Source organism: Dryobates pubescens, chromosome Z (assembly GCF_014839835.1).
Source record: "Dryobates pubescens isolate bDryPub1 chromosome Z, bDryPub1.pri, whole genome shotgun sequence".
In the NCBI taxonomy this organism is placed as follows: Eukaryota; Metazoa; Chordata; class Aves; order Piciformes; family Picidae; genus Dryobates; species Dryobates pubescens.
In genome coordinates, this window is record NC_071657.1 from 130,609,375 (window position 1) to 130,623,183 (window position 13,809).

Consider the following 13,809-nt stretch of genomic DNA (forward strand, 5'->3'; position numbering starts at 1 on the left):
GTACCGTGCAACATGACTCAGTTCAGTTACTCCAAAGTTTTCCCCATTATATGAAACTCCTATGATTTGATAGCGCTGTTCACCTATCTATTTGCAACCTAATTACGCAATGAATCATACAAATACCGATAGAAGGCTGCTGCTAGCCAAGACCACACTTCCTCCTGCATCCCCCGAGACCCCAAACCGCCCGGCACGGATGAGCGGAGCTTCGTCCCACACGTACAGAATGCTAACGGTAACATGCATACGTTCGCTCGACAGCCTGAGGTTGCTTGGCGCTCCTGAACCCATCTTCAGCGCGCATCGATCCTGTATTTTCCAAAGTCTTTGGAGCCCTCAAGAGGAGCACACACCTCGGCTGCCTGGGGAACTCCGGCACGGCACCGCCTGGGCACCCCGCGCCAGCACCCCGGGGCGGGAGGAGGCCGGGAGTCCTCGGCTCCATGCGCCGAGCCGCTACCGGACGAGTGTCTGCGTACATTCACCGGGTACCTGAGCCTGCAACGGCTGTGCTCAGGGCGGGCTGCGGCAGCACAAGAAGGCATGGTACGGCGGGCTCCATGCCTCCTCAGCAAGGGCTGCAGCCCAGGGCCACAGCAGGCTCCTCCCGCCCTAGCGGGCGCGGCTCCCGCCGCCACCGCCTCGCGGCACCCCCCGCCGGGGCCTCCGCCCGCGTCGGGCGGGATGCGGGGCGCTCGCAAGCGGCTGTGCTCCGCCTTGATCGTCGCTTACGGCCTCTTCTCCCTCTACGCGGCCTACACCGTCTTCCTTCGGCCCCGCCGCCCGTCCGCCCCCCGCCCGTCGCACCGGGACCGGCGCGGCCCGCGAGGTAAGAGCAACGGCGGGCCCGCTCCAAGCTACTCTGCCGCGGGCGGGCTGGCCTGGCTGCGACCAGCAGCGGGTTTGATTCAGGGCCGGGGAGCGGCGGCTGTGAGGTGGAGCTGAGGCTGGTTGTCAGCTGCTTGCTCTAGAGAGGCCTCGGTGCCCGCGGCGTGTATGAGCGGCGGCACCTCCCCCAACTCTCGGCCCCTGCTTGGAAAGCTCGGGCCAGGCCGAGGGCAGCTCATCGTCCCCCAGCGCCTGCGTTCGGTAGTACCGCGGCAGGCGGGGCCCAGAGGCAGCCTTTCAGGGACAGCAGGGCCGGCACCAAGCCCCCGTGTATCCGCGGCCAGGCCTGCGCTGGCGACGGCCATTTACCCCTGCGGCCGCGGGCGCGGCGGCAGGGCAGTGAGGTGCGGCAGGGCAGTGAGGTGCGGCAGGGCAGTGAGGTGCGGCAGGGCAGTGAGGTGCGGCAGGGCAGTGAGGTGCGGCAGGGCAGTGAGGTGCGGCGTGAAATCAAGGAAGCGAGAAAAAGCGCCCATTTTATAAACTTGTGAAGCCGTTCTTCTTATGTAAATCACTCATTGGGTTTTCTTAGATAATGTTGCCGTGGGAAATGAAGAGTGGAATCCATGGGAAGTGGACGAGAAAAATGAACTCATTGCTTCTCAGCAGAGATACAAAGCTAATCTTAAGATGATAAAAAATGCAAGATCTCACCTAGAACAAACCAGTCTTAAAGTACAGATTTGGGGCAAAGCAGCAATTGGTAAGCAGGTGTAATCAATGTCTATTAATCACATAATGTCTATTAATCACATAACTTTTCTGATATGGCACCATTTTTATTACATAAACTTATGTACATTATTAAAGAACATGAATGTCTGTACAGAGAGAGTGTTAAGGAAGTGATAGCTCTTACTTAAATTTATATTGTTAGCAATATAAGAGTAGTTAGACTCCCAGTTTCTTTGTGTTAGTTCTTTTCAAGATTGTTTTTTACATCTTTTGAGAGAAAATGGCTTAAATGGCAGAAAATCACAGTTACTTTTTGAACCTGCCTTACAGTACAACACAAGAGCCTCTTATTTGGCTACACCAGAATATTTATTTCTGTCATGTTTACACTTGGTGAAACAAAATACTTTACAATGAGAAATTATGCATTTTCTGTACTGCAGAATTACCACCACTGATGAACTTGGAAGTTCTGTTGTGGAAGATAGTGAGTTTCCCCTCTACATAAGTGGAGGGGCCAAAGTCTTCTCAAGCTCTTTAACTACTGCTGAAGACATACAATTGTTCTTATGTTACCTTTTCTTGAAAATGTAAGATTTCCATCTTCAGCTGGAATGTAGCATTGTAAAACACATTGGTATATTACGTGGTGATGCATTCCATCACAAAAAATTCATGTGTTACACAAATGCTTAAGAGAAGCGTGCTTAAAATGATGGTCAATATTGGCTTAATTCTAAATGGTATGTGAACGAGAATGAGATGCTAACATAAGTGTTACTGGGGTATAACTTCCATTTACTGATGCTTTGACAATGCAAGAATCTTTTTAGATGCCCTGATACATGAAAAATTCATCTTAACTAATTCCAAATCATATGGAATTTGAGAAGCAACATCTGTATCGTGTAAGACGCTCTGACATTTCTTTCCCAAGTCCTTAGGTCATTATGCTTTGTGACTTCCCACAAAAGCTTTCATTTGCTAGGGATGTAGAGTTGGTAAGGTCTATGCATTCAAATTCTCTGTCGTATCTTCGTTTGTGTAGGTCTTTACCTTTGGCAGCATATTTTTGAAGGGCAACTTGAGCCAGCTGATGTGACTGCACAGTGGAGAGAAGGAAGCCAAAAGGCAGGAAAAACATATTTCAGGTAGTAACTGCATGATGTTTCCTTTAGTTGTGTTACCTTAAAGAAACAACACACTGGAAAATTAACATGAGGTGCAGAGGTGCGTTATTTTATCAGATGTCTCCTGCTGTTTGGTTTCTGTTGTATTCAGGTAAGGAGACCTCACTCATAAGCTTGTATGAAACCCATAGTTTCTTTCTGTTTATAACAAAAACAGTCTGTGAGACCTGGCATCTGACTAAATACTTGATCTGCCAAGCAAAATTTTACATGTAAAGGGAGATTACACTTGAAGTGTTGTTTGTTTTTAAAATGGATTCTCACCTGTGCATGTTTTAAGCCTATTCTCAAATAGTTTATTTAGTCAACGATATATAACTTCTCTCTAAAGTCCTGTTTAATACCATTTTTAAGGCTTTCTGCAAAGATACAGTGAAAGCTGAAGGATTTTTCATCCATTTGACCAGTTTGCCAGTCTGCAGTGGTAACTCTCCTACAGCATTTTGTCACTTAGACCAGAATCCATTTGTTTAAAAAGTTTTCTGTTAAAGCAGAAGTGACAGACTTCAGTGAGTTTAACTTCTGAAAATTGTATGGCTTCAGAAAGCTTTTTTTTCCTCACACAGTAAGGTGGGATTCTAGTAGAAAGTTACAGGTAGTGTTTCAGTAAGTGATTGTGAATCAAAAGGGTTTTTTTCAAGTGATCACAAGTACCCCATGCAGTGCTACAGGCTGGGGTCACAGTGGCTGGAGAGCAGCCAGGCAGAGAGGGACCTGGGGGTGCTGGTTGATGGTAGACTGAACAGGAGCCTGCAGTGTGCCCAGGCAGCCAAGAGGGCCAATGGCATCCTGGCCTGCATCAGGAACAGTGTGGCCAGCAGGAGCAGGGAGGTCATTCTGCCCCTGTACACTGCACTGGTTAGGCCACACCTTGAGTACTGTGTCCAGTTCTGGGCTCCTCAGTTTAGGAAAGAGGTTGACTTGCTGGAACGAGTCCAGAGAAGGGCAATGAAGTTGGTGAGGGGTTTCGAACAGAAGCCCTGTGAACTGGTCCCTGTTCAAGGAAAGTATTGCATCCTTTCTCCAGATCTGTGAATGGAAAGCTCTATTGCTCTGTCAAGGAGACTGCCAAGATGCTGCTACATCATTCACAGCTGATTCACTGATCTTGTAGGATCAGGTTGTATTTACAGACAAGGAACACAGCTATCTTTTTTTTTTAAGACTATGTCATCTCATCTATTTCCTTAGATGTAAGACAAACTCTTTAACAATTACTATATTAAAGTCCTGTCTAGAAAACATTTTGTAGTTAGTCATAAATGTGATGCAAGAGGCATTACTAGAAAGATTCTACAGCCTGTGTCATGCACACAGTCAAATACATGGATAATTCCAAGTGCTAGAATAGAATAGAATAAACCAGGTTGGAAGAGACCTTCAAGATCATCGCATCCAACCTATCAACCAAACCAACCCACCTAATCAATTAAACCATGGTACCAAGCACCCCATCAAGTCTCCTCCTGAACACCTCCAATGATGGTGACTCTACAACCTCCCTGGGCAGCCCATTCCAATGGCCAATCTCTCTCTCTGTGTAGAATTTCTTCCTAACCTCCAGCCTAAACCTCCCCTGGTGCAGCTTGAGACTGTGTCCTCTTGTTCTGGTGCTGATTGCCTGGGAGAAGAGACCAACCCCCACCTGGCTACAACCTCCCTTCAAGCAGTTGTAGAGAACAAGAAGGTCTGCCCTGAGCCTCCTCCAGGCTAAGCAACCCCAGCTCCCTCAGCCTCTCCTCATAAGGCTTGTGTTCCAAACCCCTCACCAGCTGTGTTGCCCTTCTAAATAGCATCTCTTCATGTGGGTTCTAAGACTTGTAAGGGAAAACAGAGACTTTATAGGGAGCAAGTAATTTATTGATTCAAAAAATATAATCTCTCCATACCATCCTTGATCCTTGATCCTTGATCACTTCATGTGAGTAGTGAAAATGTCTTAGTACTACTGCCTTAATTTTTCAGTGTCTGTAATCTCCTTTAGGTTTCCCAGTCCTGACTGTGTTTTGACTGGGAGCTAATAGTGCAAACTGTTTTTCTTATTAATGAATGAGATTGCCATACTGTTTCTTTTTCTTCTCCTCCCACTGTAATTTTATGTTGCTAAATTTTGTATTTTCCTACATACAGGTCATTGCTTGCCCACCTGTCCCTCCTGTTACTCCTGTAAAGCTGATAGCTTCACAATGCTTTGCCCATAAATATTCCTTCCCCTCCCAGGTCTCTTTCCACACGGCAATCGCTCGATCAGCTACACATCCTATCAATTCTTTCAGGCATTCTGATGCTCAGGTTGTTCTCTTATGTGAATCCCAGTGATTGTTTTCTTATTCTCTGTTAAACTAGCAGTCTTGATTCCAAATTGAGAGGCTCATGAATCACAGCTCCAAAATGCAAAACTCGCACTGAGCCAGCTGCCTGTAAGCTTAACTCAGGTTTGGGATATGCTTGTCTAGTGTCAGTCTGCTACAGATAAAATTCACAGCAAAAGCTGTAAAAACTGTGAGGCTGTTTTCTTCCTTGAGCACATTTGAACTGAAACTAGCTGTCAGTCTCAGCGCTTTGTGAGTGAAAACTCATGGTCATTCTGATTTAGTTAAAACCCAGGCTTGTTTGAAATGAAGTTTTGCTAGTAGCTGGAAGAACTGTAATGCATCAGACCTGAAAAAAACAAACACTTAACTGACTCTTTAGATAACGTTTAATTGCTAGGTGGTTTTCCCCTTCACTCTTTCCAAAGCTGTGCAATTACTAATCTTTTGAGTGCAGTCAGTAGTCTGTTAACACAGAAATCAACTGAAGAGCAGGAGCTGGCAAACACCAGCTTCACTGTAGTTCATAAATGGCTGTTATCAGATACTTGTGCAGGATCAGTGATTTAATCATTTTGCTGCATAATTGAAATTCCTCTGTTAAATAAATTGTGCAAGGTCTGCAAATGCAATTTTCTGCCTAAAACGTTTGTGCTTACTACCTTACCTCAAGAGCCTCAAGTTTGACCTGGGTCACACGAGCCACATCAGAGACTGGTGCCTTTTATGTTACAGATTTGCTCAGTATCAGATGACACAATAATTTTTTGGTCTAACCTTAACCAAAATTACAGAGCAAAGTAGTATGCTAGATGGGTTAACTGTCCCTCATAGTGATACCTGTTTATCATAGAATAGTCTGGGCTGGCAGGGGCCTCCAGAGCTCATCCAGTCCAACCCCCTCTGCAGTAAACAGGAATGTACATCCTCAACTAGATCAGGTTGCCCAGAGCCCTGTCTAACCTCACCTTGAATATCTCCAGGGATGGGGCCTCAAGCACCTCCCTGGGCAGCCTGTTCCAGTGTTCAAATACCATCATGGTAAAGAACTTGTTCCTAACAGCCAATCTAAATCTACTCTTCCAGATTTTGGAAGTACCTCTCTTGTTCTAGTACAGTGTTCATTGGTTATTACTGGAATGAAAAAGTTTGACCTTTGGTGAACATCAAAGTACATCCTTTTTTTAAAGTAGATTGATTTGATTTTGAGGTTTGGGTTTTTTTACAATTTATTGGCAAAATGCCTTGTTTTCATTTGAGTTTGGATCTCCTTTTTCCTGAGAAAAGACAAAGATAGTTTTATTCCTGCCTTAAGGTGGCAGGAATAAATGAAGAAATGGTTGCAGTTGCTTTGCAGTAGATTGTATTTAAGTTATTGAAGGGAAAAAAAGAGATCTGGAGTGCTGACTGAGTAGCAAGGTAGTTTAGAGGACTGAAATCAATAATTCGTCTTAAGGTTTTTTACCGTTTGCTTTGGTTTTCACAGCTTCATCACTGGTCCGTCGGTGGTTCCTGGCTACTTCTCGGTTGAAGCTGAAAACGTTGTGCTAGTTCTGAATGGAAGAGAAGCCGCGAAGATCGCTTACGCCACCCAGTGGTTGCATTACGCACAGACGTTGATCCAGACTCGGAAAATACAGCGTGTAGCCGTCGTGCTGCTTGGAAACGAGCAGTGCAACAATGAATGGATTCAGCCATACCTGAAAAGAAACGGAGGATTTGTAAATCTACTCTTCGTTACATATGACTATGCGTTGGTAAATGAAGAAGATATTTTCCAGTGGCCTTTAGGAGTAGCTACGTAAGTGCCATAGAGACAAATTACTGTTGAAACTTGTTATGCATGAGTCCATCTGAATGTTACTGCTGATACCCAAAACAATGATAGTGAGTAAATTGTAGAACATGGTCCTATTAAAGATTTTCTAGATCAAGCATTAGAAACTTTGGAAATTGTATCTAGCAGTAAAAATGATAACAGGAAAAAAATGCTAGCATTTAAGGAGCTTTACAAAGAAAGAACCTGTGTCTAGTAGGGTTTTATGTTTGTTTATTTTTCCTGCAGTGGATTTGTTCTTGAGATTTATCATACCTGCTGATGTAGTATGTACCAATGACACAGGGATTTAAAGGATACTTATGTAATTCAAGTTCCAAGTGCTGCTTGTTTAAGAAAAGGAAGGGGTAGCACTGGTTAAACCTCTGTATGTACCAATGTATGTACCAATGACACACAGATTTAAAGGATACTTATGTAATTCAAGTTCCAAGTGCTGCTTGTTTAAGAAAAGGAAGGGGTAGCACTGGTTAAACCTCTGCTATGGCTCTCTAAAGGAAACTGTATGCCTCCCACTTGGAATTAGTATACTCCAGTATCACAGTGACATAAGATAGATTAACTGCTTACTCACAGAAACATTTTTGTTACACTTATAACTCAGTGTATTTATGTGAAGTAGGTAAAGGTTTAGTTCAGTTAGATGCATTTTTACTCCTCACTAACAATAGTGTTTTAGTTGCTTATATAAGATTAAAAGCATGCAGGATTCTTTTCATACTTGTGCTGAATTTGAATTCAATATCCTGTGTTGAGCTAGTTGGCAAACTACATGAAATTTTTATGCATAGCTTGAACTTGCTCACAGTGTCAGTAAAACACACTAAATTTGGATTCTTAATGGCGTTGGAGATTCATGGCAGTGGAAGTTCCTGATCAAACAGAAGATGAGTTTTGATGTGACAAGTGAAAAAAGCCAGCAGCAGTTATAACAGTAAACTGGGGTGCAAAGGTGAATGGAGAAAGATAGATCTGGTGTCAGAATGGGACTTGGCAGTCCTTGCACACCAACATGTGTAAAAATTGTGGTTAATTGTATGACAGTGTATGAAGTCCACCCAGCTCAGAGTGAGATTTTTCCTTTGAGAGGTTACCAGTGGTATTTTCAGGTGATAAGCATTGCCAGAGATGAAGGTAATTAACCTGGAGGTTTTCAGGAGAAGACTTGATGGGGTGCTTGGTGCCATGGGTTAGTTGTTTAGGTGGTTTTGGATTGGTTGATGGGTTGGACGCGATGATCTTGAAGGTCTCTTCCAGCCTGGTTTATTCTAGGTATTCTATTCTATGTATTCTAACCTAGGCAGTTTGGTCAAAACCAGAAGTTGTGTCCAGACAGCTGCTTTTTAAAAAACATGTTTGCCAAGACATTTTTAAACATGCACACATACTGTCTCTGGTGTTGAAAGGAGACTTAAGTATTCTGGAAACGGTCTGAAGAGTGTGGTGTGGGGGCAAAGGGAATACAGACCAACTTTTAGGACAGAACTTGCACCAGTTTGCTTGTGGGTCTTCCTGTATTTATAGATGTGGATTGGCAACACATTAAGTGGTTTTAATCTCCTGCTGTGAAGATCAAATGGTGCAAAATATTTTTTTGGTTTTGTTTTTCTTTGACATAAAACATCCAGTCTAATGTATACCTTCTTTTTACAGCTACAGAAACTTTCCAGTTGTAGAGCCCAGCTGGTCAATGCTGCGTGATCCAAGACCCTATCTGTGTAATTTCTTAGGAACAGTTTATAAGAACTCTTCAAGGGAAACCCTACTAGAAATTCTGAAGCAGGATGAATTTAACAAACTTTGCTGGATTGCAGCCAGAGAACAGTAAGATTTTTATGCACACTTTTTCACCTGGTTCACTATTACCAATCTGTTCCTGAGTGTTATAAAACAGGTCAAATAAAGATAACCAGTTGTTGTTAAAACAGAGAGCAATGTGGAGGTCTTCATAATATCATAACCTTTCTGTTGCTATATTTTACATAAGGAGTATTTTTAGTACATAGAAAAATCTCCTATACATGCTACATACAGAGTGTCCTGGGGTTTTTTTCTAATGTATATTTGATAAAGGTGGGAGAAAAAATACTTGTCTTGCAGCTTTTGTGTATTAATGTCCTAGTGGAAGAAACAAACAGTTGTATGTTGTGTGTTTGTTACAGTGAAGAGTCTCAGGAGATGGATTGTGTCTGTGACAAACTCTTATCTCACAGACATTTGAAGAGCAAATCTCTACTGATTTGTAGTATTTGTGGCCAAAAATAATCATTTTAAAAATCCATAGAGTTTCTCCCTTTGCATCTATTTCTGATCTGTGCTGTGAAGTAAATTGACACATGCATCATCGTAGAATTGTCAGGGCTGGAAGGGACCCCAAGGATCTAGTTCAAACTCCACCCTGCCATGGGCAGGGACACTTCACACTTAGGTTGCCCAGAGCCACATCCATTCTGGCCTTAAAAACCTCAAAGGATGAGGCTTCTACCACCTCCCTGGGCAACCTGTTCCAGTGTCTCACCACTTTCACGGTGAAGAGCTTCTTCCTAACATCCAGTCTGAATCTACCCACTTCTAGTTTTGCTCCATTCCCCCCTAGTCCTATCACTGCCTGACACCCTAAAAAGTCCCTCCCCAGCTTTCTTGTAGGCCCCCTTCAGATACTGGATGGCCACAATAAGGTCTCCTCAGAGCCTTCTCTGCAGACTGAATAACCACAACTCTCTGTCTCCATAGGAGAGGTGCTCCAGTTCTCTGATCATCCTCATGACCCTTCTTTGAACACATTCTAGCACCTCCAGATTTTTATTGTAACAGGGGCTCCAGAACTAGATGCAGTACTCCAGGTGGAGTCTCACAAGAGCAGCGTAGAGACCTGCTGGCCACTCTTCTGTTGATGCAGCCCAGATATGGTGATTTTTGTGGGCCAAGTCATGCAGGAGACTTAAAATGGTGTTACAATTTGCCTCTTAACACTTCTAAGTATTAATAATTCCCTGGAAGGACCATGTCTCAAAAATGCTGCAATCTATTTTTAACAGTGACATTTTCAATACATCTTTGGAAGACCCTTTGAGAGTAGTTGTGACTAAAAGTAAAAGCCTATTGATGGTGTGTGTGGTATAAAATTCTTAACACTGGCAGCATTTTCAGTTTTATAAATAATTGAAATCAAAACATTTCTTGAGTTGGTTGTTTTTTTTCAGTGTGGTGCCTGTGGGGAAAAACCTTCGTCCTCAACTCCTTTACTTTCCTAGGTGGCAGCCTCAAGAAACAAATGAAAGTTTCAAGAACTATCAAGATGCCTTGCTGCAGAGTGACTTGACATTGTGCCCAGTGGGAGTAAATACAGAGTGCTATAGAATTTATGAAGCTTGCTCATCTGGATCCCTGCCTGTTGTAGAAGACGTAATGACGCCGGGTGACTGCGGGAATTCATCAGTGCGCCACAGCGCTCCGTTACAACTACTAAAAACCATGGGGGCTCCATTTATCTTTGTTAAAAACTGGAAGGAGCTTCCTGCTGTTCTAGAGAAGGAGAAAAAAATGAGTTTACAAGAAAAGACTGACAGGAGAAAAAAGCTTATAGAATGGTATCAAAACTTCAGAGCATCGATGAGACTCAAATTCATTAATACTCTGGAAAATTCATTTTTGTCCGGTGATAAGGGATAAATTGTTTGTCCCTTTTGAAAATCTGGAATAGATTGAAAGTTTCATGTCTGTTAACCTTCCAGGGAAGCTTTTATTCAAAAGAAATCTCAGAGGGCAGATGCATTCCTTTTGGAGTCAACAGAATCGCACTAGCTTGGCGAAGACACACCTTTGGCACTCCATCCTTAACAATTTTCAGAGAGGCTGTTGACTTGGAAGGATGGTGGTCTGTAAGGATGACAATTTTAGTGCTATGTTTTCGATTTCCATGTTGGATTGTGTCCTGATGATTGTTTTTATTTATTTTTTTTTCTTTGTAGGAGGATGTCTTTGAGCATGTGAACTTGTTTAGAGTCTAACATGAGCACAACAGCTGTGTTTGAGGGAAAGAGAATAATGAAAGCTGGATGGTACACAGAGTAATTTATTATGTGGATGAAAAAAAGAAGTATGCTTATAGCAAAGGTTTAGCACAGTTGTTAAGATACATCCTGGTAAGTGCTTGTTCTGAAAATGTGAACTGTTAACATGATTGCTCTTTCATTTCCAAGGAAGTGGTCATAAAGCTAACTAAAAACTGTGGAATAAAAGCGTGTATTTCAGGGTAAAAACTGAGAGCTCTGTCTTAAGAGATCTTTCATAGCAGTGTATTTCCCCTTAAATCTCAGATACCAAAATTTCTTTCCTCCAGTTCCATTAAGTCTTGGGACATATATTTCTGAAGTTCTTCCGTGGGAGCATTTGTTACCTGCAGCTGCAGATTCTGAACACCAGACCTTAAACATGAGTCTGCTTGTAGCTTATCTGATTTCTCAAAATCTGCTGAAGTTTGTCAGCTCCAAAGGATGGCAGAAGTATAGTGTTGTGTGTTTGTAACACTACATGTACCACAAGCAGTTGTGATGGTTTTCATCAAATGTAGCCAAGAGGCCCTGTTACTGTTGTGGGTGAGAAACCAGGCTGTGCTGTTACCTTTGTGTTCAGCTGAGCAGTGTTGCTGCAGAGCTGGGGTTTCTGTTTGGAGTATCAGCATGCCATGTGGGTTCATTCTCTTGGAGGAATCAGAAGCCAGTGCAGTTACACTACTAAATAATACTCATTTGTGTAGTGATACTGTCTGGTTCTGGAATACGTATTTCACAAGAGCACTTCTGTGGGTATCTTTGAGTTCTGCATCCTTTCTGTGTGAAAACCTAAACCAATCCAGGGAAGTGACTGTATGCCTGTAGTTGGTGCTGGCGAGGCTGTACTTCACATACTCAATAGAGTGTTCAGTTTTGGGCCCCTCAGTACAAGAAGGATATTGAAGTGCAGGAGTGAGGGAGCTGGGATTGTTTAGCCTGGAGAAGAAGAGGCTCAGGGGAGACCTTTTTGCTGTCTACAACTACCTGAAGGGTGGTTATAGCCAGGATAGGATTGGTCTCTTCTCCCAGACAACCAGCACCAGAACAAGAGGACACAGTCTCAAGCTGCGCCACGGAAAGTTTAGGCTCAAGGTGAGGAGAAAGTTCTTCACAGAGAGAGTTGTTAGCCATTGGAATGTGCTGCCCAGGGAGGTGGTGGAGACACCATCCCTGGAGGTGTTCAAGAGGGGACTGGACGTGGCACTTGATGCCATGATTTAGTAGTCATGAGGTATTGGGTGACAGGCTGGACTTGATGATCTTTGAGGTCTTTTCCAACCTTATTGATTCAATGAGTTTGTCCAGAAAAGGGCAACAAGGCTGTCTTGGACCTTCTTAGACCAAATCTCCAGTAAATTTCCTTACTGAGGATCTGCAGTAGCTATCTGTGCAGTAGTACACAGTGCTTAGAGAGGAGGCTTGAGTATCTGCAGTAGTGAAGGAAGTAAGTCACGTTTTATCTCTATGTAGCTAATTGTTGATACTTTCAATTCGCCTGCTTCAGTCCAGCAGGAGTTACTGCTGAAAGTTTTTTCTTCTATTTTATTTCTCGTGGTGGAGCAAAGAAAGAAAATCATCGTGAAGCCAAGAGAAGGTTCCCAACACGTTGGGCAGGTTGCTAGTATTTTAGTCATTCCCCTACTCCACTGTCCAACTTGTGGGAGTGATTGTAGTGGTGAGTTTACTTCCTAATCTTTTCCCATTTGGAAGAAATGTTAACTCTGTGCCCTGTTTGAATCCAGAGATGCTCAAGACAACAAAAGGGATCTTGTTTAAAAAAAAAATGTTGTGGCCTGGGGAAGAAAGACAGTGAGAGGTGTAAGAAGTCAGAAACGAGGTCTTACTGGTGGTAGAGAAAGTGGTTTAAAAGAAGGGAAGCAGTTAAGCCACTGGTCACAAAGGTAATTTTTGCAGTTTGCTTTCTGGCTCAAGGTTGGGCTGGTGAAGTACAGCTTTCCAGAGCACAAAACAAGGACCTGAGGCCTCTTATGACCACATGTGCTGTCTATGTTGTAGAGTGGGTTCTGCACAGAACCAAGCCTGGCTTCAGTCAAGAATGCCAACTGTAGTATTGAATGTTATGCAGTGATAATTATGCAGTAATTTGCATCATCCTGGGGTTTGTATGCAGAACGTTCATTGTCAGAGGTATTTCCTGCTGATGAAGATTACACTCACTGAGCTGGATTCTGAAGCCACTGAGAGTGGCTGTGAATGTCTAGTGTAAACTGTTTAAAAGATCAGCTTCTAGAGAGCCACGTTTCTAAAGGAACATTACCAGTCTGTCTAACTGTTGATAATCCTGTAGAGAAGGGAGTGGCATGCAAAGGTCTGCTGGTTGCTAACTGTTCTTGGACATTTCAGTTGTGGCAGAGCAGCAAACAGGAAAGGACCTGGGCGTCCTAGTGGATGGAAGATTGACCATACAATGTGCTCTTGTGGATAAGAAGGCCAATGCCATTCTGGGGTGGATCAGAAGGTCTGTGGTTAGCAGGTCGAGAGAGAATAGAATATAATACATAGAATAAACCAGGTTGGAAGAGACCTTCAAGAGGTTCTCCTCCACCTCTACTCTGCCCTGACGAAGCCACATCTGGAATATTGTGTCCAGTTCTGGGCCCCTCAGTTCAAGAAGGACCTCAGGGAACTGCTTGAAAGAGTTCAGCACAGAGCCACAAAAATGATGGAGTGAAACATCTTTCCTATGAGGAGAGACTGAAGGAGCTGGGGCTCTTAAGCTTATATATGTAAATATAATATATATAAAAATATATTTCTATATTTACATATACATAATACATAAAAATATGTAAATGGTGAGTGCCAAGAGGATGGAGTCAGGCTCTGCTCAG

At 43.3% G+C, this 13,809-nt stretch overlaps 1 protein-coding gene across 1 annotated transcript; it reads left to right on the forward strand.

Annotated features, from left to right (window-relative positions):
- Positions 1-584: 584 nt before the first annotated feature.
- On the forward strand, positions 585-11,617 carry RXYLT1 (ribitol xylosyltransferase 1). Its single transcript, XM_054178249.1, has 6 exons — positions 585-832; positions 1,421-1,591; positions 2,612-2,714; positions 6,552-6,866; positions 8,556-8,726; positions 10,157-11,617. The coding sequence occupies exons 1-6, from the start codon at positions 688-690 to the stop codon at positions 10,572-10,574; spliced, it is 1,323 nt and encodes a 440-aa protein (XP_054034224.1). The 5' UTR covers positions 585-687; the 3' UTR covers positions 10,575-11,617.
- The last annotated feature ends 2,192 nt before the right edge of the window (positions 11,618-13,809 follow it).